Below are 27,459 nucleotides of genomic sequence, written 5' to 3' on the forward strand. Positions count from 1 at the left end.
GTGCTTAGCCTGCATCTTTTTCTTGTCGTTGAATTTTGCGTACATGTAGTTTAAACCCCCGCATGCTCGAGGTTAGCGTGATCCGACTGAACGGCCGCGCAGCTTTGCATGCATCGCCGGACTTTGGTACGCGGTAGAAAATGTGCGTTGCACATTTCGTTGCAGAAGCTGAATCTTGGAATTTTGCAGAGTGTGCCATGCAAGTGATCGTTGCTACAACCACGCATCCATGTTCCAACGGCTGGCCTACACCGAGGCGCATAAATGTTCAACCGTGGACGTATCAATGATCGAAGAGAGGACAGATTTTCACAATATTGGGCGCGAAATCGATAGCTACCAGTGCTCAGTGTTAGAGAAATTCTGCCTTGATCATGCGCAATTCAGTGTTTCAGGTGTGGTCAGTAGCTGTAAGTTTGAACAGTTCGCCTGTCAAGTCAGCGGCGCCAGCGATGGACCGGCGGAGCGATTTTCCACGCTACACCGCTGTCTTGCTAGAAAGCCTACCTAGGCGGCGTTTGACATTCAGCTGCTTTTTGTGGGTCCCGTAATTGAAAGCAACGCCTTCAGAAACGCGTTAAATGTACAAAAATGTATTCTCTTCAACAGTTTCACTCCAGGCTGTCAAAGCAGGGGGACGTTGATAAAACATTTGAGCACTCCAGTCTTTAGAAATCTGTAGAATCGCCTTCAGTTTGTAAAATTATTAGAATAGGTCACTTTCCGATCGCTGGGACATAGACCCTCATGACAGCGCTGTCACGTGATTAAGGACCACACCAGACCGAAAGCTTGTCTCATATAACATAGCTAACCAAGGTATACCTTACAGCATTGTGTTGATTTTTATGGTGCATAAGCGACTAATGCTGCCATGCACCAAGAACAAGGTTTAATGTATTTATTTTGTGTGTAATGACTAAAATGTTCTTTAGGATGTAGCTTGTTTAGCAACATTTTAGGAAACCAAAAATGCAGGAAATTTGCACGTCTCTCCTAGGACCATGCTGGGATGGAAAGGGATCTGTTGCAAAATTGTACAAAATGTTTCCTCCTATTTTGTCGACTCTGGCGCACGTGTAAGATATGGTTTATTGTTAGTTCATCTCCACACTCCTTGCATATTGGTTTGTCCTCTTTCATAAGTATGAAGCTGTGTGTGAGGTGTGGGTATGTGTTTTGTGAAGATGACCTAAAATGGCCTCCATGTTGTGTTTTTGATTACTGCAAGATTTCCATTCCTTAATGACAGGTTTGACAAGTATAGTTTGTAGTTTATTTCAATGTTTCAAAAATCCTGCCATTTCACTCTCACTTTTCTATGTACAAGCTTCTTGGTATCTTCATGCAGCACATTCACCCTCTGTAATTTAGCATTGCATCAAGGTAACCTGGTTATTTATTTTCATCACCTTTCAAGACAACTGTCCCGATTTCATAAAGTGTAGGGTTTCTGACGACAGGAACTCCTTGGAAGTCATAGAAATAAATGAGATCCACAATCATGAGCTATCTAGGGTATGCATATACATGTCCATCGCTCAGTGGAATGGTGTCAGTACGCTGTTAGAACAGGTCTTGTGGTAACAACAACCATTGTCTGAGGTCTGAGGTGGTCCTTTAATGGGCATTGAAATGCTATGTAACTGCAGGTACTGATAGAACTCTTGATCATGTTATATGATGCGATCCTTGCATGCATATAGGTATACATTTCAGAATCTGCAGTGCACCACTTGACCATTTGCCACCAGTTTGTGTGAAAATGTATTTTTCATGCATGTTAACCAGTATTTAACAGATGACCCCTGTGCACAAGCCAAAAGTGCCACGAGCCAAATGTCACGAGGCCACACGACATGGCAGGAGCTGTTAAGTCAAGCTTACAAAGTTATATTTGAAATATGTTCTGGGACGTTTCAGCTCCAATTAAGAAAGGTTGAGGCTTACAGAGGTCTATGCCAGGTTGTCTATCACCTAACAGGTCAGCCTACGACCGTATGCTAATGAGTATATCTGAGATAACAGAGACATGAATTAAGGAATTAGTAATTATGTTTGTAGCAAAGGGCATGTAAATTAACGGGAATCCACAGTGGGATCTGCAGACAAGAACCATTAACGCTGGCACACCATACCCTTACAGGTGGAGATTTGGAGTCTCCCTAATTTTTTTTCTGCTCAAAGCTTGTCATTTCCTTCGTTCTTCCAGATGAGGAAGATGTGAAAATGATAGCATCGAAAATTCCAGAGACCATCGTTAACAAGGATGCTGATCCCAACAGCGTAAAAAGGAACTTCAGAAAAGATGGGTGACTAGTAATGCTGGCAACAGTTGAAGCTAAGTGGAAAGGCATGAAATTGAAATGGAACATATGCAGAGATATGTTGCGAGACGACCAGTCTGTGGCGTGCGACATCTGTCTCTGTTAATTTCATCAAGTGATTGGCCAAAGCAGATGGGGCTTGTGGTTTTGTGATAAGTGCAGTGTAGTAGCATAGATGCAACCTTGCCCATTAATAACTGGAGTGGAGTAAGTGCATTGTTTTGTTTTTGTAAGATGTTCATGGTTTCCATGCAAACATGAGAAATGTTTTCCTAGAGAATGTTTGCTGAAATGTGAATATAATGTGCAATAAAACTAGTGTTTTCTTGCTATTTACTTTTCCTTGTATACATTAGTTCTGTGAAGAAAACCACCGGCTAGAAGGAAATATAATGGCATGCATTTTGATACTTGGCCCCGTTGTGCTGGCTCAGTAGTTAGAGTGCTTGGCTGCTGAACCGAAAGATGCAGATTTGGTTCCAGCCACAGCAGGGGCATTTCAATAGAGGCGAAACAATAGGCCGTCATGCACCGTGCGGTGTCAGTGCATGTAACAGAACCCCAGGTGGTCGAAATTATACCGGAGCCCTCAACTATTGTGTTCCTCATAGCCGTAGTTATTTTGGGATGCTGAACCAGATATATATCACATCATACTCTGAGTAAGATGCTATTCATGGTCAGTTAATCATACACTAAATGATCAATTTTTTTCTGCATGGTACAGCAGCTGTTGTACAATTTTACTTTAGCCTTCATGAAGAATATCACACTGGCTCCACATGGCCTTCTGTTGACCCTTGATATGCGTCACAATCACACACCCGAGTATGTATTTGTCTAAGGGCACCTATGCATGCAAGGAAGGGACCGTTACTTTCCATTTGTCAGAACTGAAATGACGATGCACATCATTTCTGTAATTCAACTGCCTGCTATTTGAACTGTCCAGCATTGATGCAAGTTTCAAAGAACTGCAATTAGCAAATTAATCCAAGCAGGAAACCATGCCAAGAACTGCTTCGGTTTCATCCTTAACAACTGTTTGAGAACTAAAATTAGCCAAATGTTGCAAAACATAGATGAGAGGTTACAAAATCTAAAAAACAATGCAGCCTACCTGTGGCATGTAGGGTTTCACATCCTAAAGTGACATATGTAGCTGTGAAAAATACCGTAGTGGAGAGCTCCAGACTAATTTGACTGCCCGGGCTTTGTACTTTGCATTGACATCTTACAGGAAACAGAAGCATTTGCATTTCACCTGCACCAAAATGCGACTGCCATCACTAGCATTAAACATCACGACCTTGGGGCAAGTAGCCGAACGTGCCACTAAGATGTCGCAGCCAAGGCCTCAGATTTACATGGGAGGAACCAGTTAACAACGAACTGCAGTTCTTAGACTTAAGGCTTGTGTTCAAGAACGATCATATTTGCTGGACGTACAATCCCAGATCAAAGAAAGGATTGCTACCTTTTGACAGTGCCCACTCGAAGCTCGTCAAAAGAGCTATAATTGCGAATTCTCTTCAGAGCGCTTTAGGAAAATCTTGCCATCACATGATGTCGGTTAGCTTTGGCGCCCAAGTAAAAAGGCTGGAAGAAGCAGGCTACCCGCCCCCTTTAATATTGGCTGTTTCTGAAATGTTGCTTCAGAAAGTGAAGAGAAAAAATGTTGAAAGAAACCCGGAAGTACGAAGGAAGCCTATGCCAGTTATTCCCTACATCCATAAAGTTTCCCATGGCATCAAAAAAGTTGCAAGTAAATTTCAGGTTCAAGTTGTGTTTTCTGCGCCTTCAAAACTTTCTAAGCTTTGCTCAATGAATAAGCCAGATAAACGACCGGTTTGCGCTATTAGACATCAAAATAAGTTCACCAAATGTAAGTCAAGAGTTGTGTATCAGATTCCTTTGAGTTGTGGTATGGTCTACATAGGGCAAACCGGTCGTTGTTTCAATGAGCGTGCCAGTGAACATATGCGGAATGTTCGCAATCAGCATGGAAGCTTCCTAGCAGACCACTGCAAATCCTGCCAAGGGTGTCGTCCGGAACTAGAAAAGACGATTTTTTTGAAATCTGGTAGGGATAAATTTGAGCGAGAACTAGTAGAGGCTTATTTCATCAAGAAAGTAGGAAGTTTGTGCGTTAGCAAGCCGTCCATATCTATCAGCGACTCTGAGGTGGCTTTTCTTGAAGGATTCCTGTAGATTTTACCTTGGTTTTATTTATCCTTGATAGGTGTTGTCGGTTGTTTTCGTTTTACGTTGACGATGAGGTGATTCCCTTAGCTTTTAAACTTCTTTTGCACGTTCTTTCCGAGTTTCTGTTGGTCATTTTTGTCTCCATTGTCACCTGTTAAAGCCTTCTTGTACATATTTTTTTCCGCGTTTCTGTTGGTCTTTCTAATATTCTTTGTCACCTGTATTTGTTATTGCGGTCGAAGGGAAGATTACAAACACACGTGCCGTGTTTGTCTTGGGCACGAGCGTATCTGCTTTGTGTGGTTGATTTCAATTTGTGGTTGATATGTTTATTCCGTGTGTTTGTGCACTCCGATAATCTTAGGACTCTTTCGAACAGGTTGTTTTTATATTTTTTTGGATGGCGTGCTTTACTGCGATGAATTGCTATATTTTTTTTTTTGTTTACTGGCTGAATATGTTTTTTCTTGTCTGTGACCAATACCGCCGGAGATCTGAGTGCTCCACGTGGATGACTATGTGATAGGCTTTTGTGATACGGTTTTGGTGCTACATAAGAATGAAAGGGTTTGCCGAATAAACATCAGTTGAAAGTTGGCGCCTGTCCTGTTATTTTGGTGTTCCTTCTTTGTCCTCGTCCCTTTCGCGCCGTCTTCATAATCCACTTCAACTAGGGACAAAATTTTACCCGAAAAAACCCTATTTATGGCGGGTTTTATCGCCCGCTCCCGTTCCCAGGCATCGCCACCATCGCCTTCGAACTAAAGGTCTCTTCGATATGGCTGCACCAGCTGCACTAGTTCAAATAGTGCAGCACCACCGTCCTTGGTTTGCACCAGGTTTGCTGGTGCCGCCCGCGCTGTCTGCACTTCTCTGCTCGTTTTGTCAAGGTGGCATGTTCTGCACGAGTTCTCGCCCATTCTGCGCTCGCTCGTGAGCAGGTGCAGAAAAAAAGTGCAGCCTGCGCCGCTTGGCCAAGAGCAGACGACGCTGCGCATCGTTCTGCAGAGCTTTGTAAAGTCCGCTCCTTCAGAATCTGGACGGTTTGCTGCTAACGGATCCGCGAATGGTTGCGTATACAGGGTAGTTGGGCCGTTGGGCTGCATGTTGATGATTAGCATTTTGTTGATGGAGGAGCGGATTATATGTAATTGTGGCCACATATGTAATGGTACGTGGCCGTGATAAGGCACATTCGCGCGCGTTGTGCTATGTAGTATTTTTTTGTTTGTTTGTTTTATCGTGTTGTGGTGCACTGGTCTTGACTTAAGAAGACGGGTAGCTACGAACAGAATTCAGTTTCGATCGAACGAGTTTCTGTCGTGCACCGATCCACACGATAGCGTGCGCAGCGACTCTGCGGCTTGTCACCCACGGAGTACACCGCGCAGTGAGGTATATATGTGCATCTTTTCAGCAGCATGCAGCGCTTTGCTGCATGCAAAGTACACAGCAGCATGCACGCGACAGCGCGAACCGAGCGAAACGGCGACAACGCTCTGTGTAGGTTGTGTGGCTGGCATAGTGGCTTAGTACACCGCAAAACTATTGCCAAATCTAACAACAGTCATAACGATTGCAAGAATTAACGTTATTATGCGGCAACGTGGCAAAGTAAAATGTATTTACAGCAAACCGTATCGAATGTGTGTGAACTTGCACGCACACCGGTGTCGGAACTGGCTCTGCACGCTCACGTGACCGTCTGGCACCGCTGCAGCACTATTCAGAACTAGCCAGTGCAAGCCATTTCGAAGCTTCGAACCACGTGCTTCGAACCATAGAAAAAGCGTCCCCATTGGCTAGGGTAGGGTCCCTAGAAATATTCTACATTGGCTTTACGGGAACGTGCAGGATGCTGTGAAAATTGTGTCACCCTCATGAGGACATCATGAGGTTGCTTTTTGCACCATGGTTTTCTTTTTTGAAATGACATGCGGCCACTTACGATGTGTGATACGGTCACAGGCGTATTAGAAAACAAAATGCATTTCTTAAAATTGTCCATTCAGAGCACCGTGTGCCGTTGTACGACGCGTGCCTTGTGCGACACATCACTGCAAATCGCGGCGGCGCCTGGTACTTTACGCTCTTCTTCGTTATCAAGACATTTGCAGTATGCTCATCTTGTGAAAAGCATCCGCCATAAAAGCACGAAGGGCAGCGTGTCGTCATTGTTCATGCCGGTTCCAGTAAAGGTGTCTAACAACCCGGATGATATCAATGTAGGAGAGGAGCTCACAACCAAGCTCAAGAAAGGTAAGTAAAACGGTTAAGCAGTCAAAGCAACTTGACTGGCTCTTGCTTGGGCAGCCACTGTGAGAGCGCAAGCATTGCACGATGAGCAGAAGCTCACGCGCCTACATTTCTTGCCCCGAAGTGTCTGTCTGGTACGCTTTGTTGATTTCACTTCTAAGCCCGTGTTTTGTTGATTTCCAGAGGACCTTCTAAAGTTCTTAAACCAATTCAGTAAGCGTCCAGAGGTTGTAAAGTGGAGCGAAGAGAATGGTCTTGATGGTAAGGAGATGTTTATCTTTTGCTTGCCTTACTTTGGCCGAGAAGCCTCGAGGATACATTTTCTTGCAGCTCGGTTGTTTCACCAAGCTTTTGTCAGCTTTCGACGCTACTGCATGGAGTCTGAGCAGCTGCCTGCTGACTTGCACATTGTCTTCAGTGATCTTCTTCAAGGAGGCAGTGCGTATTCCAGTTTCGCATTGATTTTGGTTCATGTATGCCTGATTGGATTGATCGCATGCAGGGCACCTGGACGATCTAGTTCCTTATTTTCTTCAGCATGCGAAGCAAATATTCCCTCATTTGGAATGTATGGAGGAGCTGCAGAAGATCAGTGATCTCAGGCTGCCTGCGAACTGGTAACCTTTCAACATTGTCTGATGGTTTTTAGTGCCAGTATAATTGGAGGCAGCGGTGGAGTGGAAGTACAACATCCACCCTGCATGCAAGAGGACTGTGGCTCGAATCTTGGTGCTGCGCAATTCTCCACTGGTTTAAAAGAAAATTTACGTGTCGTATGGAATTGCACAAACAAGTTTGGGGTGCGACCTGATGCCAGTGAACACCCGGAAATGCACTCCTTCATTAGAACAGGATTTAGCCACCCTGGTGCAGTAATTGGCCACAACCTCTTATGAATTCTCTAGTAAACCCCGGCCCTCAGTGCCCGGCAGCTGCGGAGCAACTAACTACGGCTGCGGTCAGACTTGTGACGCAGGGGAGGGTGCTAAGAATTTCTGCCTCTAGACAGGCCGCCATTGGAAACTGATCCCGGCAATGTTTAATGCTTGAACCCTTGCTACAGAGGCTAGTTTAGCAGTGCTGTTAGAGGAACTAGAAGGTATGAAAAGGGATGCCGTAGGGTTTAGCGAGGTTAGGAGGTCAAATGCGTCATATACTGTACTGAAGGGCAGACATGTATGGCGTTGAGATTTACTGGAGAAGCGAGAACTAGGAGTAGGTTTTCCTTGTCACAAAGCATATAGCTTCGTGACAAGGCATAGGCAAAAACCAGATGTATGCGATAAGGGACAAGGCGGGCAACGTCATCACGAATATGGACAAGGTAGTCAAAGTAGCCGAGGAGTTCTATACAAATCTCTACAGTAGCCAAAGTAGTCAGGACCATAATGAGATTGGCGGTAGGGAAAAACAGTCAGACGTTCCATCAGTGACGAAGGACGAGGTCAAGAAAGCACTAGAAACTATGAAAAGGGGGAAATCAGCTGCAGAGGATCAGAGAACTACAGATTTGCTGAAAGACGGGGGGGTGGGGGGGGGGGGATATCGTGCTAGAAAAACTGGCCACCCTGTAATACGCAGTGCCTGGTGTCATCGACGATACCGGAACCATGGAAGAATGCAAACATTATCCTCATTCATAAGAAAGGGGACTCTAAGGACCTTAAAAATTACAGACCAACCAGCTTACTGTCTGTTACATATAAGGTATTTACTAAGGTAATCGCTAATAGAATCAGGGCAACCTTAGACTGCAATCAAGCAAAGGATCAAGCAGGGTTTCGGAAATGGTACTCTACTATCGATCATATCCATACCATCAATCAGGTGACAGAAAAATGCTCTGAATATAACCAGCCCTTATACATAGCATTCATTGATTACGAAAAAGCATTTGACTCAGTTGAAACCTCGGCGGTGATGCAGGCATTGCGAAATCAGGGGGTAGACAAGCCGTACGTGAAAGTGCTGGAAGATATATATAGTGACTGCACAGCAACCATAGTTCTGCATAAAGAAAGTAACAAAATTCCGATAAAGAAAGGTGTTAGGCAAGGAGAGACAATCTCCCCAATACTATTCACAGCTTGCTTAGAGGAAGTATTCAGAGACTTGGAATGGGAGCAGTTAGGGATAAGGGTAGATGGAGAATACCTCAGTAATCTGCAATTTGCTGATGACATTGCCTTGCTAAGCAACTCGGGGGATGAACTGCAAATAATGATTTATGACCTAGACAGGAAAAGTAGAAAGGTAGGCTTGAAAATCAATATGCAGAAGACTAAGGTAATGTTCAACAGCCTCGGGAAGGAACAGTAGTTTACATTAGGTAGCAAAGTACTGGAAGTAGTAGGCGAATATGTCTACTTAGGACAGGTAGTAACTGCAGATCCGGACCATGAAAAGGAAATAACAAGAAGAATAAGATTGGGATGGAGCGCATTTGGCAATCACTTGCAGATTATGACTAGCAGCTTACCGGTATCGCTCAAGAGGAAAGTATACAACAGTTGCATCTTGCCTGTACTCGCCTATGGGGCTGAAACGTGGAGGCTAACCAAGAGAGTTCTGCTTAAATTGAGGACAACCCAGAGGGCTATGGAACGCAAAATGGTAGGGGTAACATTAAGAGATAGGAAGCGTGCAGAGTGGGTCAGAGAAATAACTCAAGTTACCGACATTCTAGTGGAAATTAAGAAGAAGAAATGGACATGGGCAGGACATGTAGTGCGAAGAGAGGATAATCGATGGTCGCTGAGGGTAACAAACTGGATTCCAAGGGAAGGAAAGCATAACAGGGGGCGGCAGAAAGTTAGGTGGGCGGATGAGATTAAGAAATTCGCAGGGGTCAAGTGGGTGCAACTAGCACAGAATCGGGTTAAGTGGAGAAATATGGGAGAGGCCTTCGCCCTGCAGTGGGTATAGTCAGGCTGCTGCTGATGATGGTAGATGAGTTCTTAGCATTAATGAGAGGGTGGTATGCATCGTAATTAAGCTTAATAAACGGTATAAGCAAAGGTCGTACAGGCCTACACGCCAACATTTAGTCATGATGACCAGGCAGTTGAAACCTTTGCGAAGATGTCGAATGGGGAAAGTAAAAACACTGATGGGAGACTTCAATGGCAAGGTAGGTAAAAAGCAAGCTGGAGACCAGGCAGTGGGTAACTGTGGCATTGGGTCAAGGAATAGCAGGGGTAGAGTTATTAGTTGAGTTAGCTGAAAGCAATAACTTAAAGAATCATTAATACCTTCTTCAGCATAGGGAAGAACTGCAAGTGGACATGCAAAAGCCCTAATGGGGAGACTAAGAATAAAATTGACTTCATAATGTGTTCTAATCCTGAAATGGTTCACGATGTAGAGTTAGTGGAGCGGTTCAATGCAGTAGCCACAGGATGGTAAAGTCTCGAATTAATCTGGATTTGAAGAGGCAAGGGAACAAATTAGGGATGTAGAGGTCAACGAATTAGCGGTAAGGGGAAAGGTAGAAGAATTCAGGATCTCGCTGGAGAATAGATATTCAGCGCTAACTGATGAACCGACCTTAGCCTAGAAGCAATGAACAATAATTTCAGAGATATCATTACTGAGTGTGCGGTAGGAGCAGGCAGTAGGATAGTTGGAGAGAGTACTGGTAAACTATCTAAGGAGATGAAAGATTTGATTAAGAAGCGTCAAAGTATGAAAGCCTCCGACCCAACAGACTGGATAGAACTGGGAGAGATATTAAAGGTAATCAGTATGCGCAAAGTGGCCTACATAAAGAAGTATAACATGGGGAAAATTGAGCATGCTCTAAAGAACGGTCGTAGCCTGAAAGCGGTAAAGAGGAAATGAGGCATAGGCAAAACAAAAATAAACATGGCTTAGCTCTGCGATGCCTGGATATACGTAGCGGAAAGCAGTGACAACCTTGGGATTAGAAGAAGTTAATTTCTCCAGTCTTTTGCGCCGTTTTGTTCGTCAGCAGCTAAACTCTCCTTGGCTTTCGTGTCGAGCGCGTCTAAGTTCGCCGGCGTTCTATAATTCCTTGACAAGAAAGGAAAGGCGCAGCATCTGTCACTCGTGGAAAGCAAGAAGCGCCGTCCGGCGGCGTTGGAGCGCACTCGTTCCCACTTGGTCCTCATAGCTGACGGCAGATGGGTGACGTCACATTCTAATTGAGTGACATAACCGTTTTAGTCTGGTACTTTCAAATTGCGCGCCAATTGCAGTATCTGTCGCGCGGAATCCCGCTATCATCCTCACTGTACACAAGCAGAATTATGAGCAGCGCTTCACGACCCGCGGCGTGGCACAGCAGTAAAACGCTCGGCTGGGGATTCAAGGAATGGAGGTTTGATTCCTGGATGGATACCATATTTTTTTTTAATGAGGAGGAGTCGCACACCTGTTAAGCATTGCTTGGCAATGGCGGCAGAGCTTGGTGAAGGGGCTGTGCATTTGGCCTTGGCTGTGACGTCACGGCATATGCGAAGCACAGCTCTGACCCTCGTAGTGAAGCTTTTCACTTCAAACACCTGCGCCTCTCTTGGTGACGTCATTCGGCGAGTTCACGCATGTGCCGCTATGGCTAAAAGTGATCACACGCCAGACCCGGTGTTGACTAACCTAGTGAAGCTTTTCGCTTCAAAATCAGATGTATGCACTGAAGGACAAGGTGGGCAGTGTCATTATTAACATGTACGAGATAATCAAGGTAGCCGAGGAGTTCTATACGGACCTCTACAGTAGCCAAAGTAGTCGGGACAAAAATTGGCTGTAGTGAAGAGCAATCAGACATTCTGCCAGTAACGAAGAATGAGATTAAGAAAGCCTTAAAAGCTATGAAAAGGGGAAAGCAGCTGGGGAGTATCAGTTAACTACAGATTTGTTGAAAGAGGGGGGGGGGGGGGGATATAGTGCTAGAAAAACTGGCCACCCTGTATACGCAATGTCTGATGCCATTGAAAGTACCGGAATCATGGAAGAATGCTAACATTATCTTAATTTATAAGAAAGGGGACGCCAAGGCCTTGAAAAATTGCAGACCAGTCAGCTTACTATCTGTTACATACAAGGTATTTACTAAGGTAATCGCCAATAGGATCAGGACTACCTTAGACTGCAGTCAAGCAAAAGACCAAGCAGGTTTTTAGAAAGGGTACAGTACCATCAATCATGTCCATACTATCAATTGGATGATAGAAAAGTGCTCGGATTTTAACCAGCCTCTATACATAGCATTCATTGACTACGAGAAAGCATTTGACTTGATAGAAACCTCGGCAGTCATGCAGGCATTCCGAAATCGGAGTGTAGGTGAGCCATGTGTAAAAGTACTGGAAAATATTTATAGTGACTGCACAGCAACCACCGTATTCTGCATAACGAGTAATAAAATTCCAGTTAAGAAATGTGTTATGCAAGGAGGCACAATCTCCCAGTGCTATTTACAGCTTGCTTAGAGGAAGTATTCACTTTCTGAATGGGAGCAGTTAGGGATAAGGGTTGATGGAGAATACCTTGGTAATCTGCAATTTGCTGATGACATTGCCTTGCTAAATAACTGGATGAAATGCAAAGAATGATTGATGACCTAGACAGTCAAAGAAAAAAGGTAGGCCTAAAGATTAATATAAGTCTAATGTTGAGCAGCCTGGGAAAGGAACAGCAGTTTAGATAGTGAAGAGCTGGGAGTGGTAGGCGAATATGTCTACTTAGGACAGGTAGTAACAGCAGAGCTGGACCGCGAAAAAGAAATAACCAGGCAAACAAGATTGGGATAGAACGCACTCGCACATTATTATTAGCAGCTTACTAGTATTGCTCAAGAGGAAAGTATATAACAGTTGCATCTTACCTGTACTCAGTTATGGGGCTGGAACATGGAGGCTAACAAAAAGGGTTCTACTTAAGCTGAGGACAACATAGAGGGCTATGGAACAAAAAATGGTCGGGGTAAGGTTAAGAGATAGGAAGCGTGCAGAGTGGGTTAGAGAAGTAACTCAAGTTACTGACATTCTAGTGGAAATCAAGAAGAAGAAATGGGCATGGGCAGGACATGTAGTTCGAAGAGAGGATAAGCGATGGTCGCTTAAGGTGGATTCCAAAGGAAGGAAAACTTAGTAAGGGGTGGCAGAAAATTAGGTGGGTAGATGAGGTTAAGAAGTTCGCAAGGGTCAATTGGATGCAGCTAGCACAGGACTAGGTTAATTGAAGCAAATATGAAAGACCCTGAAGTGGTCCGGCTAATGATGATGAAAAGGTTGTGTCTAGGGCTTTCATTTGCATTGTTTGTAGTGTGAAGGTGCATAAACGGGTTAAAACAGTGCAGTAGTGATGTGATCCTTTCTGGATTGGGGTTGAGACTTTTGACAATAAAACTTTCGTAATGGTCTCGCATGAAGGTGTATATTATAATGACTTTGCTTAATAGCTCATTCACTTCTTTTTACGCATGTTATGACCGACAAAGGAGGTTATTATTGTCATCTTGTGTTGTTTCTTGCTGTAAGGATGTGCTTGCCTAGGCAGCTGGCTCCCACTAGAACTCCTTAGATGCTTTGCTATTGTAAAATATTTTCATTGCAGGAGGTTGTTGGCCTGCAAGGCATCGGTGCATGAATATGGTTGCCGGAGGACAAGAGGAGTTTCGAATACTAAATACCACTTTCATTTACCAGGTATCCTGAAGCGCGTGCTATACAGCGGAAAGTTATTTTTCATGCTGGGCCCACCAACAGCGGCAAAACACATGCTGCCCTCGAGCGTTTCCAAACTGCAAATTCTGGCCTTTATTGTGGACCTTTGAAGATGCTTGCAGTAGAGGTTTTTCAGAAGACTAATGAGAAGGTAGGTTCCTCACCAATATTGACTTTGCAATAATTTTTAGATTTTATTTTTCTTAATTGGGTTGTCATATATGACAAACACGGGTATGGACAGTCATTTTCAAACAATACAAATGTTGGAAGCTTGCCCTGTGACTTGACAGTGTTTTTTCACCTTTATCTTCACCGTCCAGATACGGGCTTGTTGTTACCATTGAATACGTTTGCTTTTAGTGCCAAGATAAGGCACAGTTAGATTGGTTGCCCAATCTTGTTTCTCTGTTTGAAAATTATTTTGCTGTTGTGTTGGTTGGTCTCAGTGTTGCACCTTAGTGCAGATTCACTTTCAACAAAACTAATCCGTGATATGTTTTACGCAACATGAAATAACACACCTTCTGATGGCCAACCTCAGTTGACAATGAATAAAGGATGCAGAAATGCAACGACTCTCAGAGACTGCACTAGGTTTAACTGAAAATATAGAAAGGGCTGGCCAAGCGCTCATGCTAAGTGGGCTATTCACTTGCACCACCTGGACCAAAGCGTGGCTTAAATTATGCTTCGATTGAAACCTGTGCTAAAAAAATTTGTCACGCAATTTTCTAACAACAACAATGCCAAGAGTGCTTGATAGTGCTTTGCATATTTTAATGCAGTGGCATTAAAGGCCCCATTCTGCAGAAAATTGGGCATTGTCAACATTGAAAAATTATGGGCACTGGGAGTTCATGGGCATCTCTGTGAATTGCCATTTTTGTCTCCCGTATCAGGCAACACTCATTCTCACCAGGATAGTGCCATTGTGCAACCCTGCAGGGTCTCAGGTAAGCAAAAACAATATTTTGCAGAGAAATGTTGTTTTTGCTTTTGTTTAGTGCTTTAGTCGCAGCCAACATAGTCATAAATTAAACAGTAAAAACACTCTTTGCTTTTGTGAGGCTAACCTCATGAAAATCCTCTATCTGTCAAGGCACCCTAAGTGTTTCTGGCTATGGTGCAAGTGGCATTTTGACAGAACGGAGCATAACAAACTATTGATGCAAGCATTGGAAGCACGCTATGTTGATGAGAGCGTATTGCACCAGCGATGCACAGGGATTCTGTTTAGTGTACCTTTAAAGGTCAAGTTCAACGTCCCCCAGTTTTTAATTTCCCTAATTCTTGGACAGTTTGTCTTCTCCAAAGTCTGCCTTGATGGCATTTATGAATGCAAGGGAGGACTCTTTAATGAAAAGCAGAGAGCTTAGCAGGCATTTAAGATTTCCTGACATGGTACTCTTTGTAAGAAATGGAATTGGGGAAAGAAAGGTGGAATGGGAGAGGTGTTGAAAAAAAAAAAAAAACATGGAATGCGATCATTAAATGCGTACTAAGTTGCATCGTCGAGTAATGTCTAACATTCAAGTGGTGAGATGCATAGTCTGACAAATGGGCTTAAGAAGTTCACAGCATGACAAATGCGTGATAACGACCTGCGAGTGCACCAAGTCCATAGTGTGAAAAATGCGTGAAACTATAGCTTTTCAACAAGCCCAATGTCTTTTATATATGGTCAGTTACCTCTCGTCAGCGTGACCCTCCTGTTTTCGCCGGTCTCCGGGGTGACGATGTCGAAGACTGGCTACAACAGTACGATCGGGTCAGCACTTTTAACGGCTGGGACTCTTCTATGAAGCTACTAAACGTCTCGTTTTACCTCTGTGACGTGGCTAAGGCGTGGTTCCTCAACCATGAGGACGCCATTCCTGACTGGCTTCAGTTCACGACACAGATCCGCCAGATCTTTGGAACTGTTGGTGCTGGTCCGGCCTCTTTCCAAAAGAAGCTAGAGACCCGTGTGCAGCTTCCAGGAGAGACATACACATCCTACATTGAGGACGTACTCGCCCTTTGCCGGCCAATCAACAGTGCCATGGTTGAAGGTGAACGTGTTGGTCATATTTTAAAATTGGCTCTTTTGCCTACGCTGCTCTAGCTGCCCAGAATCCTGTCACGGTAGCAGACATTCGTGCCACTTTCCAGCGACTTGACTACCTACAGTTGCGCCAGCTCAACAACTCCGAGCCAAACTTCCGAAGCTGACCTGTGCACCATGATCTGCTCTATTATACGGGAAGAGCTCCACAATGATATTTCGTCGGTGCCTGCTTTCTCACGCCCACCTGTTCAATCTCCTGAGTTGCGTGGCATTATCAAGGAGGAGCTTGCTTCATTCACTCGTCCCATGGCTAGAGAACCACCAGCCCCTCCCTACGTTCCGACGTATGCTGAAGTCACTGCGGCACCCCCTCCTTGTCCTCCTACCCATCACGCGCCTGTGCCACCCAGCCTCGCTGCCCTGTCCCATAACCAGCGTATGGTAATTGGCGGCCTCTCCCACCTTGTCCAGTTTGTTTCTACTGCGGCATTCGCGGCCATGTTACACGCGTCTGTCGCCGACCGCTGCGAGATTAGCGTGCAAGCTACGGGTACGTTCGACATGACGGCGCATACCAGCTTCCTCCTCGCCAGTATTACGCCGACAATGACCTCTGTCGCTCTTCCTCTCTGTCGACTTCCCCTGACCGGTCTATGACAGCACGGCCATCGCGCCGTCGCTCCCCATCACCCTTTCGCCGGATTTCATCGCACCTTCGCCCTCCATCTTCAGTTTCTGCCTGCCACACGGAGAACTAACCTGTGCAGTTTCCGGAGGTAAAACTGCACCGCCTCTGTCGCTCCGATTCCTCCTCTGCTCCCATCCAACATGTTGACTGTATTCGTTGAAGGAAATGTACTGTAAGCTTTAATTGATACCGGCGCTGCTATTTTCATTATGAAGCTTGACTTGTGTTTAAAACTCCGTAAAGTGCGTTCTCCTTACACCAGTCCTCCTTTACATGCTGCAAATGGAGAGAATATTAACCCTTGTGGAGTGTGTACAGCCCGAGTCACCATTGACGACATCTTGCACTTCATTGAGTTTGCTGTCCTATCCTCCTGTGTCCATCAACTCATCTTTGGCTGCGATTTCCTCCAAAATGCCTCAGCAGTGATTACGTGTTCTCTCCCACTCTTGAGGTCACTGAATACAACATTGTTGCTGATAGAGGATCACCTTCCTCCCGCTTAGTTATGCTTGCCGATCACGTCCTCTATCCGGGCAACGAAAATATTCTATCTGTGACTTCTGACACCGTCACCGATGGCGACGTCCTGATTACACCCAGCCCTCATCTCCTGTCAAGAGGTATTATCATCATCGTGTTCCTTCTTCGCTTCTCCAGCAGTTCTTCTCTTCTCGCCGCCTTCAGTACCACATTAGAGCCCATTCTTCTGCGCCGCGGCTCTACTGTTGCATCAGTTGCTTCCGCCCAGCCTGTCACTCTTCTTCCCATTTCCAGCTCCGATCGCTCTGATTCATCCCCTGCCTTGCTCAGTGCAGCACTTCGCCACACGATCAGCACCGACCTGATAGCAGACCAGACAGACACATTGCTTGCTGTATTGAACAAGCACGCAGACTCATTCGACATCAATTCCGGCGCATTGGGTCAGACCGCTGCAGCAATGCATCGCATCCACACCAACGGATCAGGCATAGTTAGACGCCGGCCATATCGTGTGTCTTCAACCGAGTGCAAGGTTATTCCTTTGTGTCTGTGTGCTGTGTGCTGTGTCATCTTGGACTATTCTTCTTGGACTAACCTTGCCACGTGTCATCTTGGTGGAGGTGACTAAAGATCCCTGTGTGCACAGATAAGTCTATTTAAGCAGCCAAAAGCTGGATTTGAGCAGTGGCCGCCACCTACCTTGGATCACAATGTCAACAACAGCCACTATGACCTCTGAGGCAGCTCCTACCACCGCAGCAACATCGGCGCAGCCACTCGTCCTCACAAAAATCCGCCACCCCTCCATCTTTAATGGTGAAGACGAGACAGATGTTGACGATTGGCTGGATGAATACGAGCGCTGCAGCAAGAACAATAACTGGGAGCGACCATCGAATCTCATTTTCTATTTGACGGGAACCGCTTGCACGTGGTTCCAAAATTGAGAACAAGAGCTGGTGACCTGGGAAATTTGCTAGCAAAAGCTTCAAGACTTGTTCGGGAAGCCCATCGGACGAGCTCTCGCAGCCAAAACCGAACTTTCGTCTTGCGACCAATACCCAACGGAGTTGACATGCTCGCGTTGTGTCGCAAGGCGAACAGCTTCATGCTGGAAAGTGAAAAGGTAGGGCACATCTTCAAGGGCATCGCAGATGACGCGTTCAACATCCTCTTCTGCATGGTTTGCGTGGTTGTTAAGCTGGCATGCTACTAAAAAGAAATTAAGAAAAAAACATTCGCGGTTTAATCCGTGCTACACTTAGATTATTCCACTGCAGGAATGCGTGCGTGCACGTTCATTTGAAATCAACGAAATACAGATCGTGAGGAAATGTAACATGTGATACCAAAGTAACACACATAGTACATTGATGTGTCGAGCAAAGATGTAATCAGTGCAAGATGCGTTTCTGGTAGTGACTTGAAGTGGGTTATTTACAATAACCATAGGTCATAGCATCTTAGCTGCATAAGTGGCAGTTGACGAGTGGGATATAAAAAGGAAAAATGGTTGTTCAAGCACATGAACCTGATTAACGGAGTATATGGCTACTTTTTAGACAAGTGGCACCATCTGGTGCCATTAACGTAATTCAGACATAAGTGTTAGATGGCGCCACTGGTCTAGCAGCGGTAATTCTTGGTACCGGCTAGAAGTTTTCGCAGACTAACAATATTGTGCCTTCGTAATATCATTATTGGAGGTAGTAAACGATTAAAGACTATTCACAGTTAATACTTATTCACCTGACATTATTTTGAAGTAACACTTAGAACAACAGCACATGAGAATTTCTGAAAATCCTCAGTAACCGTTCAGGATTTCCACCTGCCTTGGTGTATGGAACCGTGACAGATAATGGGAGCTGAAAAGGTAGCCATTGAATGCATTCTTGAATTAAAAAGGGTGAAACACAAATGGCTTATATTCATATACTCCCAGACACAAAGGAGTTTTAAAGGGTGTGTATCAGTCCATGTCCCTGTGTACATGCGATTCTTGCTGGGATTGATGGACTATCGTACTGCCTCTACGGCTGCTACTGAAAGAAAACAATATAAGCTAGGCAAGAACGGTCAGTAGAGTGTTTATTATTACTGCAAATTTGATAAACGCTACATAACGAGCTCATATGTGACATGAGGTGTCTACTCTCCTGCTGATATGAATTAACGGTGCTAGGTGTTATCAAATGTGTCCTCTCGAAGGTCGTCTTAATAAAATGAATCTAGTTGGATGTCGACAGTGCCAACCAGTTGCCATTCTTTTCTGTGCTAGCTTGACAGATTGATGTGGCAAAATGGGCACCAAAAGGAAAACAAGGAAAATAGGGCAACATGCACGTTGCACGGGTGAATGGTAGTGTCGGAACGCAGCGCTGCTCCAAATAGGAAATGGTTGGGCACGCAGGGATCCCGAAGCCACTGGACTGGCTGATCTGGGTTAACCTTGTCACCGGAAGGGTTCTCAACAGATTGGTTTGCTCACTGCCGATTTATATTTATTGGAAAAAGTGTTGACCCCTTCCAACTTACAGCCTTGAATATCTGTTGACTCCATATATATGTCTACTTATATCCCCCTCTTACAATCCCGTACGAGATGGCCCGTGCAGCTCAAAGCAAAAACTGCTTAATGATGCAATGCCAAAACCATTAACAGGGCACGCCATGTGACCTGGTGACAGGGGAGGAGCGCAGGTATGCACTTCCTGATGGTCAGCCTGCTTCCCATGTGGCCTGCACGGTTGAAATGGCCACAGTTCACACCCCTTGTGAGTAAATCTCTCTATATGTTTAGAATTTGCTTGTTTTCTCGAATAAGTGGCTTGAGTAATTATTAATCACTTGGCTCGTTGTATATGCTAGCGTTGTCATTTTTTGGTAGAATTCAACCCAAATGTTTGCAGGAATGAAGGGCCTCAATTTTTTCTTTTTTTGGCATGTGCTGCCTCCCACCTTCTTGCGACCAGTCAAAGTGCTCCTTGGGTATTCAGTTTTCAAAGTATTGAGAAACTCTCCTTAAAGGGGAGGTATGCCAGCCAGTTACCGACCCCAAAAGCCCCATGATAGTAGCACAGGGCCTCACTAGAGGTCTCTTCGATTTGGCTGCACCAGTTAAATAGTGCAGCACCGCTATCCTCATTTTGTCAAGGTGCGCGAGTTCTCGCCCATCCTGCACTCACTCCAGAAGAGGTGCAGAAAAAGTGCAGCATGGCGTACGTGCCGCTCGGCAGAGCTTTGTAAAGTCTGTCTCCTTCAGAACCCGGACGGTTCGCTGCTAACGAATCCGCGAATGGTTGCCTATACAGGGTAGTTGGTTTGCATGCTGGTGATTAGCATTTGTTGATGGAGGGGCAGTATTACATGTAGTTCTAGCCACATATGTAGTGGTACGTGGCCGCGACATGGCACCTTCGCGCGCGTTATCCTATGTAGTATTTTTTTTTGTCGTGTTGTGACCTAAGAAGACGAGTAGCTGCGAACAGAAATCAGTTACGATCGACTGAGTTTCTGTCGGGCCAAGTGTGTGTACCATACGATAGCGTGCGCAGTGACTCTGCGACATCAAATTTGTCGCCCACGGAGTACATAGACATCTGAGAGCGCGCAATGAGGTATGTGCGTCTTTTCAGCAGCTAGCGCTTTTGGACAGAAGTCCGCGGAAACCAATCAAGCCTCTCGTTAGGCAGTCTTACTTAAACTAATACTCATGGCAATTCTGCTTGTAATGTTATTTCTCTCGTACCCAGGCACATAATGGCATCGCAGATCGGCCGATATGACGATCGTGCAGTCGCGAGTACATTGGTCAATTGGTTGCAGTCAACGTACTGTTAGTCGTCGTCACTTTCCGATCGAGTGCTGTAGACCTACGGCAACTGGCTTCGAAATTGGACGTGATCATGTTACCACACGCAATACATGATGCGCGCACGCATCTACTAGGTTGCAGATTCCTACACTTACATACTCGTTTTGGCAGCTGCCACCGCACGCCATTGTCGGAACTGGCATTGCACGCTCACGTGACCGCCTGGCACCGCTGCAGCACTTTTCAGAACGAATGCAGCCAGTGCAAGCCAAATTGAAGAGACCTTAAGACTGGTTGGAAATACGACGTATGATGCTTGCAGGATCCACCTAGGGCAGTGGCCAACCTTTGAAAGTGTGACCAACTGGCCCTTCGTATATAGAAGAGGAATTGAATATGAATATGGTGAAAAAAAATAAATGGCTAACTGAAAAATGGCAAATATTGTTCATCTTATTTATTTGTGAATAAAATTAAACTTGAATTGCACACCCTGCTGAAAAAGGCAGTATTGATTTTTACAGGATTTCATATACATTCGAACCCAGATATATCGAACCCGGATATATTGAATTTTGGTTATATCGAACTCACGGAATATCCCCTTGAAAATCCCATGTAAAAGTATAGGAAAGCCGCGTCATATATCGAACTTAATTTCACCGGTCGTTCGATATATCGAACTCTGCACCATGCACTGAAAAGTGTGCCTTCCCCAAAGACGATCGAATCACCCTTGGCCGTTTGCCGCGTGACGTTTTCAAGCCACGCGCGGAAGGAATGAGGGGACAGTTTGGCGACGGCTGGCGTGGGCAGCGCCGCGCCCATTCCCCAAAAGCGGACATTTGCAGTTATCGTTTCCCGCGTGCCAACACATGACGTTTGCAAGCCATGTGCGTGGGTGTGCCCATCCTTTTGCCGAGCTATCTCTTTCCTTCAGCACGCACTACGCATGCGCCAAGCCAGCTCAGCCCGTTTGCAGACGGGCGTCGAACGCTTTCCCCAGCGTGTGTTGCGAATCCTCTGCGCACGGCGGCTGAGCGGCTGACGTGGCTATGGCGCCTGCGGACGTTAAAAAGCAGCAGCGCGCTCTCTCTCTCTTTTTTTTTTTTATTATTATTATTATTATTATTTTTTTTTTTTTTTTTTTTTTTTTGCGAGTCATCTTTTCTTATTGTTGTGCTGTTCGGACGTTAAGAAACGGCAGGGTTTTTTTTTTTTTTTTCCTTTTTTTTTTTTTTGCGGGAGTCGTTTATCCTTGCATGTATAAATCAACGAAAGCACGCGGTCAGCTGCTGTGATCATGACGCCCGCCCCAAGCGCGGCGTGATAAATCGAACCAGGCTTGTGCAATCAAGCCACCATGGGCACTCTGCCAAGTTCGCTCCCTGCCACGGCAGGAGCTATCAAAAGATAAAGGCGCCCCGACGTTAACGCTGCGCAGCATCTTGGCACACTGCCAAGAAATGAGCTGTGGATGAGACGACCGAAACAGAGTGGCGCGTGCCATCGACATGCAAGCGAAAACGCTCGCGATTTCTGCCGCGGTGACACAGAAACCTTGTTTTGAGCTGCCGCGGTGGCTCGAGCAGCGAGAGGGACGCAGTTCCAACAAGTTTAAATTTTTTCGCTCTGTCGCTGCCACTCGTCGCTGAGATCGCTTAATCGCTTGTGAGCGAGCTGGCCTTAACGCTTTTTTTTGTTCCCCCAAATTCTCGAGTGCAAAAGTGGAGGGTGGGTTCATTATGTGAGTGAGTTGATTACGCGACAAATACGGTATCGTTTTTTCGCATCGTAAGTGCTGTCACAAGCCGATTTTTGTATATCGAATTATCGATATATCGAACTATTTCGCGATCCCCTTCGAGTTCGATATATCCAGGTTCGACTGTACTGTATTTTTTGTGCTGGAAGGACTTCTATAAAACCGAGTGGAGCTGTCATTAAAGGGCAGCTGCATCACTTTTTTTAAAAAATGAGTTCGGAATACAGATATATAGTTTACGACCCCCTGAACACGAATAAGATGTTAAATTTAGTCATAAGTGACCGCAAACTACTTTTTAATCAGAAAAACGTGCACCAACGCCGTGGAGCGTTTTGAAAGTGGCGCTCTTGCCTCTGATTGGTCAAGCGCGCCGTGACGTCAATGACGGCATGCCATTGAGTGGTAGCGGCGGTCCAAGCGATTGTACATGCACGCACGTGCTTTTCTGTGGATGTATGCCGCTGAACATGCAACGATCACGCTGCTCAGGGGAATATGATATTGAGCCGTACTTGTTCGAACCAGCGGCAGCTTCGGAACAAGGTGACACTGGCGGCAGCGGCGACATGACGAGCGAGGAGACAGCGCTAACCTTTTCCCGCATGGGAAATTCACACCGGTACGTACCGCTGCGCTGCACTGCTGTATGCGCCTGTGATCCGCTCTCAATTGAACATATCTGCGTTACTCGTGCCCTAAATCTCCTGCCTGACTCGAACGAAGCAGTGTCACGTCAATGCGCTTGATGTTCCGATTGTAAACAAATGAATTCATCCAGACGAGCCGTCGCCCCAGTTTTGTTGCGTGAATTTAAACAAGAGCAGCAAACACCAAAAGTCATGCTCTCAGCTCCCGCAACCTCGAGTACGTATACATTTTATTCTGGCGGGATTTAGCAAATTAACGCGGGAGCGCGGTACCGACGAGAAGCCAGGCCGCTGCCTTGCTGCGCGCGCGTAATCCCATTTAGAACACCGGTAAAAGTACCGAAACGCTAGGACAGCTATCGGCAGTCACGCGCTGCCATGTCGTGAGTTTAGCGCACTTCATTTAGCTGCGCTTAACATCGCGACTTCGACCACAGACATCAAGCTGCCCCGATTTCTTCTTAATTGGGATAGCTGTTGAAATGAGTCTGACAGTGGGTAGCTCAAAAGAAAGATGAACACAGAAGGCTGGGAGACAAGACACACACTAGACTTGCGACTGAATTTTACTCCGGAAAGAACAAGTTTATACGCATTTTTTTATTTTTATCCAGGTGCAACCAAGGAAGATAAAAAAATGCATAAATGCATCCTCTTCGGAGTAAAATTCAGTTCGTGTGTCCTTGTTCCGCTGACAGAGATATATAACGCGCCCCAGTCCGACGCGCGCGGCTAGCGCGCGTCGGACTGGGGCGTTCAAGTTCCCGGTTCAAGTTACGAAGCACGGCGCGCACTTTGTACTGGGTGCGGCGTTGGGGTTCCTGGCTATGCATGAGCGCGTGTAGAAGGTATGGCGCTTCTCACATCCCACTAATTACCCACTCCCTCCTCTTAAAAAAAAAGTCCTACTCTCTGACATTACTTCTCACAGTTTTCCAGCCGCGTCAGCAGGCGCCAATGCTGAATAGTTTTACTTTCACCTGTGCCTTCATCTGCCCGGCCACCCATCTGCCCCACAGAACAAAAACTTAAACAGAACAGAAGAGCAATATGATGTATTGGGCCTCTTACTTCGAGTTTTCTTCTTTTTGCGAAAACAGCTCTTGGCGGCGGACAGGTGCTCTTGTGTGCGAAGACAGAAGGCACAGCACCGGTTTTCAATCGCGCAGATTTGATCGGTATCCCAAAAGATCGCATCAACGACAAGCTTTGGTGATAGGCACTGTCGCGAAAATGATCTGAGCAGATCACCGACGATTTTGTAGGCGTGAAATCCTTCCTCTTGACCGCGGCAACCCACTTGCGCTCCTTTGGGAATTTATGAAACGCGACATCCTATCGGCCGCCAGTGTAATAGGCTGCGCAGAACCACGGCATGGTCGTTCTTTTCGTGAAGAACGGTGCAAGATGCACTGAAAAAGCTTGCGGTAACGTTCGCAAGAAGAAAACAAGCGCGAGACAAGAAAAAAGTTGCACTGCGTAGCCTGCAAGCGACAGGTGATGCAAGGCCTGCTCGGGCAATAGAAGCGGAAGAGAGGTAGACGCCGTCCTTGACGTCACTACCGCCTGTCGTGCTCCTGTCGTCTGCTACTGACATCCCCCCCTCCAGCGCTGTGCACTGCGGAGAAGCCTGAACGGGGTAGCAACTTTAATCGATGATTACGTCACTATTACAAAAGCTAAAGCCAAAATATTTCGTATACTTAACATACAAACCCTGCAGATTCGACCCTCTGAAGCGCATCAAATTCTAAAACCGGTGCAGCTTCCCTTTAATTCACCCTTCAAGGGAACATGTGTCTGAATTAACTCAAGACTGATGTTTTCTTGCCACTTTGGTCAAGTGCTGTTGGGATCTTGATTGTCTTAAGAATGCAGAAACAGGGGCGAATATTTTTGCAGATGATGTGGCAGTTATTGACGAGATCCAGATGATGCGTGACCCCCAGCGAGGGTGGGCCTGGACCCGAGCCCTCTTGGGCCTGGCAGCCAAGGAGGTGCACCTGTGTGGGGAGGCGGCTGCTGTGGGCCTCGTGCGCACTCTGCTGGCCTCCCTGGGAGAAGAACTGGAGGTAATAATTGTTTTGGCTTAGCCCATTAGTGTGGCATTTTAATGAGGGGCTGATAATAAAGCATGCTACCAGCTGGCAATTCTTTATGTTGGGCTAGTTAAACTTTATTTGCCTAGGGAACAGAATATGATGCAAGTGTTGTCACTCTTGACTCCAATCGGGAGAATAGAAGAGGGCCCACTGGGGTCAGGTACGAGAGGTGACTTGCTGGCCTAGCCTACTGCGTTCTGATACCTACTTTGATGAGGGATATGCAATGACATTCTTTATTTAGCGCTATCAAAATAAATTTTTGGTTTTTGCCTAGATTTTCAAGTGTGGCAATCATGCAGTTAGCCTTTTACTTTTAACTTTCATGCACGTCAGCTACAAATACAAACAGTGATGATACTTAAAAGGACTATGAAATGGCTGGAAAGGCCACTGATAAACGTTTTGAATGTGTAGAATGAATACTTCCAAATGTTCCCCTGAAGTACAACACCTTGGAACAAAGGCAGCGATTTATTAATTTTTAAAAACTGCGTTTTTTGAAATTTGCGGGCTGCTCTGTTCTCATGTGGCGGTGAGATTTGGAACTATTCTACGATGAGTACATACGTCACAACTGCAGAGAACGACACTTGCCATTAGCTGCAGCCACAACAGCCTCTACGTCACGGACACACTTCCGGTAGCTGTGAAAGTCGTCTGCTCGAGTGCTGCATGCACTGCATGCGTGAACCCCTGAGCTTGGCACTTCGGATCGCGATGTTAACCGAGAAGGTGATGGCTTCTGACTGAAGGTGAGCGTCGGCGCCGGAGTACGAAAAGAGCATGAGCTGGTCCAATTCAACTTCGTGCAGACTGTACTCTTCTGCTTCAGATCATATTTCAGGAGCAGAACATAAAATAGGTGTCAGCCTTTATGTATCGATCGACAGCGCAGCAACAGCGTACTGTAGTCCCACCTCGTCTTTGCAGCGTCGATCATTTGTGTGGCGTGTTGATAATTAAGGAGGGACATGGCTTTTAAAGCTATCTTTCTTCATTTTTGTCCAAACCTGATAAAACTTTGTATTCTGAGTAAGTTTCTTGCACTGATTTCAAATATGTAACCATTTTTCCAATTGGCCAATTAGTCAAAAGATAAGTGAAGTTAATTGTTCATAATTTGCGGAAACAGTAAAAAATAACTGCACTGCAAAAAATTCACATGGACATTTTGCTAGGTACTAGAAAGTATAAGGAATACAATGTTAGAAGCACTTTCTTGATATAAGAAATATTAGCGATGTTATAGCAGTTCAAAGTCTACTGTTCCAAATGTGGGTGCCCTACTGTCTGATCTGGAGCAAAAATGGACAACTTTTGAAAAGTAAATTGCAAAATCTGTACCTAACATTGTGTGCTTTGCACTTTTAGCTACATGCCACAACAAAAATTATGGTTCTACCTCCATTAAAGGCAGAGATATCGCTTATGCAAATGAGCAAGAAGCAAGATGGTTGTTTTGAGAAAACGAAAAAAAAAAAAAAAGAGAGATTAACTAAAACCATTTTTCATTTCCCCGCAGGGGGCACCTGTTAACCCCTTCACCGTTTTTTTATATCAACGAAATTCTTAACAAAACTGCTTATTTTTTTCGTGCTGATTTCGGCTATTATGCTGCCATACGTAAAAGACGTTTATGTGGTAGACAAAAACGAAGTTAACAGGTCAGTGCTGCCATCTGTCGAGCAAAATGCCATCTAAGCCACAAACGAGCGCTGCTCGTTCGAAACGCTGAAGGAAAGAACCTATTCAGCGAGGACGAGCTATAGTCGTCCAAAACGGTTTGGGGACGGCTTTGCAAGGACGAGCGCAGCTCGTCCGAAACGTTTAAGGGGTTAAAGCAGGTGTTTGTGTGTATTGTGCAACACCACGGACCCTGAGCACCCACGCTTAGCCGTGTCTGGGGAAAAGGGGATCCTGGTGGTTGAGCTGATGCCAAGTGTTTGGACCTTTAAGGCCCCTCGGCGGAGGCGACACACCACTTTGGCCCACCCTTCCCACAGACGGCACCTCCGGGCTGATCCACACGGGGGAAATCGGTAGTCGCCCTTTCCTATCCTCCCTGCCATCTTTCACTTTCCTATCCTTTCTTTCGACTGTCCTGTCTCCTCTTCTTTTCTTGGTTTTTCCTTCTTCCAGGCGGTAAGGGTAAACCTTGTGTGGCTAACACCCTGCGTAATGCCATATTTTGTTAGAGACCAACACCGATCTGCGACGTAAGCGCGATGCGGTGGCACTTCTGTTAGCGCACCACCTAACGCATGTTTCTTGCTTTATTTTTTTTCTCTCTGCTTTCGAATTCATCAAGTTGACATTTATTATTTTTTTTTTAGAGAGGGGGGTAATGTAGCGTGTGCAACAGCAGCCGCTAGGCGGCTGCTCATCGACAGTCTCGTGCGCGGACTCGAAGAAGTGGCCCCGTGG

The 27,459-nt window shown here is 45.6% G+C and overlaps 1 protein-coding gene across 4 annotated transcripts in view; it reads left to right on the top strand.

Moving 5' to 3' along the window:
* Positions 1-6,266: 6,266 nt before the first annotated feature.
* Suv3 (Suv3 RNA helicase) overlaps positions 6,267-27,459 on the top strand; it is a 75,252-nt gene continuing 54,059 nt past the window's right edge. For 2 of the 4 annotated variants that reach the window (XM_084587390.1, XM_084587427.1), the window contains exons 1-7: positions 6,267-6,791; positions 6,972-7,049; positions 7,119-7,226; positions 7,291-7,405; positions 13,457-13,625; positions 19,364-19,475; positions 24,815-25,002. In XM_084587390.1, coding sequence (XP_084443516.1) covers positions 6,467-6,791; positions 6,972-7,049; positions 7,119-7,226; positions 7,291-7,405; positions 13,457-13,625; positions 19,364-19,475; positions 24,815-25,002 — 1,095 coding nt within the window. In that variant the 5' untranslated portion in view covers positions 6,267-6,466. The remainder of the gene's footprint in view (positions 6,792-6,971; positions 7,050-7,118; positions 7,227-7,290; positions 7,406-13,456; positions 13,626-19,363; positions 19,476-24,814; positions 25,003-27,459) is intronic. The other 2 variants (XM_084587288.1, XM_084587339.1) reach the window with 2 other exon arrangements.

Source organism: Amblyomma maculatum, chromosome 1 (assembly GCF_055883805.1).
Source record: "Amblyomma maculatum isolate TAMU_Amacu chromosome 1, ASM5588380v1, whole genome shotgun sequence".
Classification (NCBI taxonomy): domain Eukaryota; kingdom Metazoa; phylum Arthropoda; class Arachnida; order Ixodida; family Ixodidae; genus Amblyomma; species Amblyomma maculatum.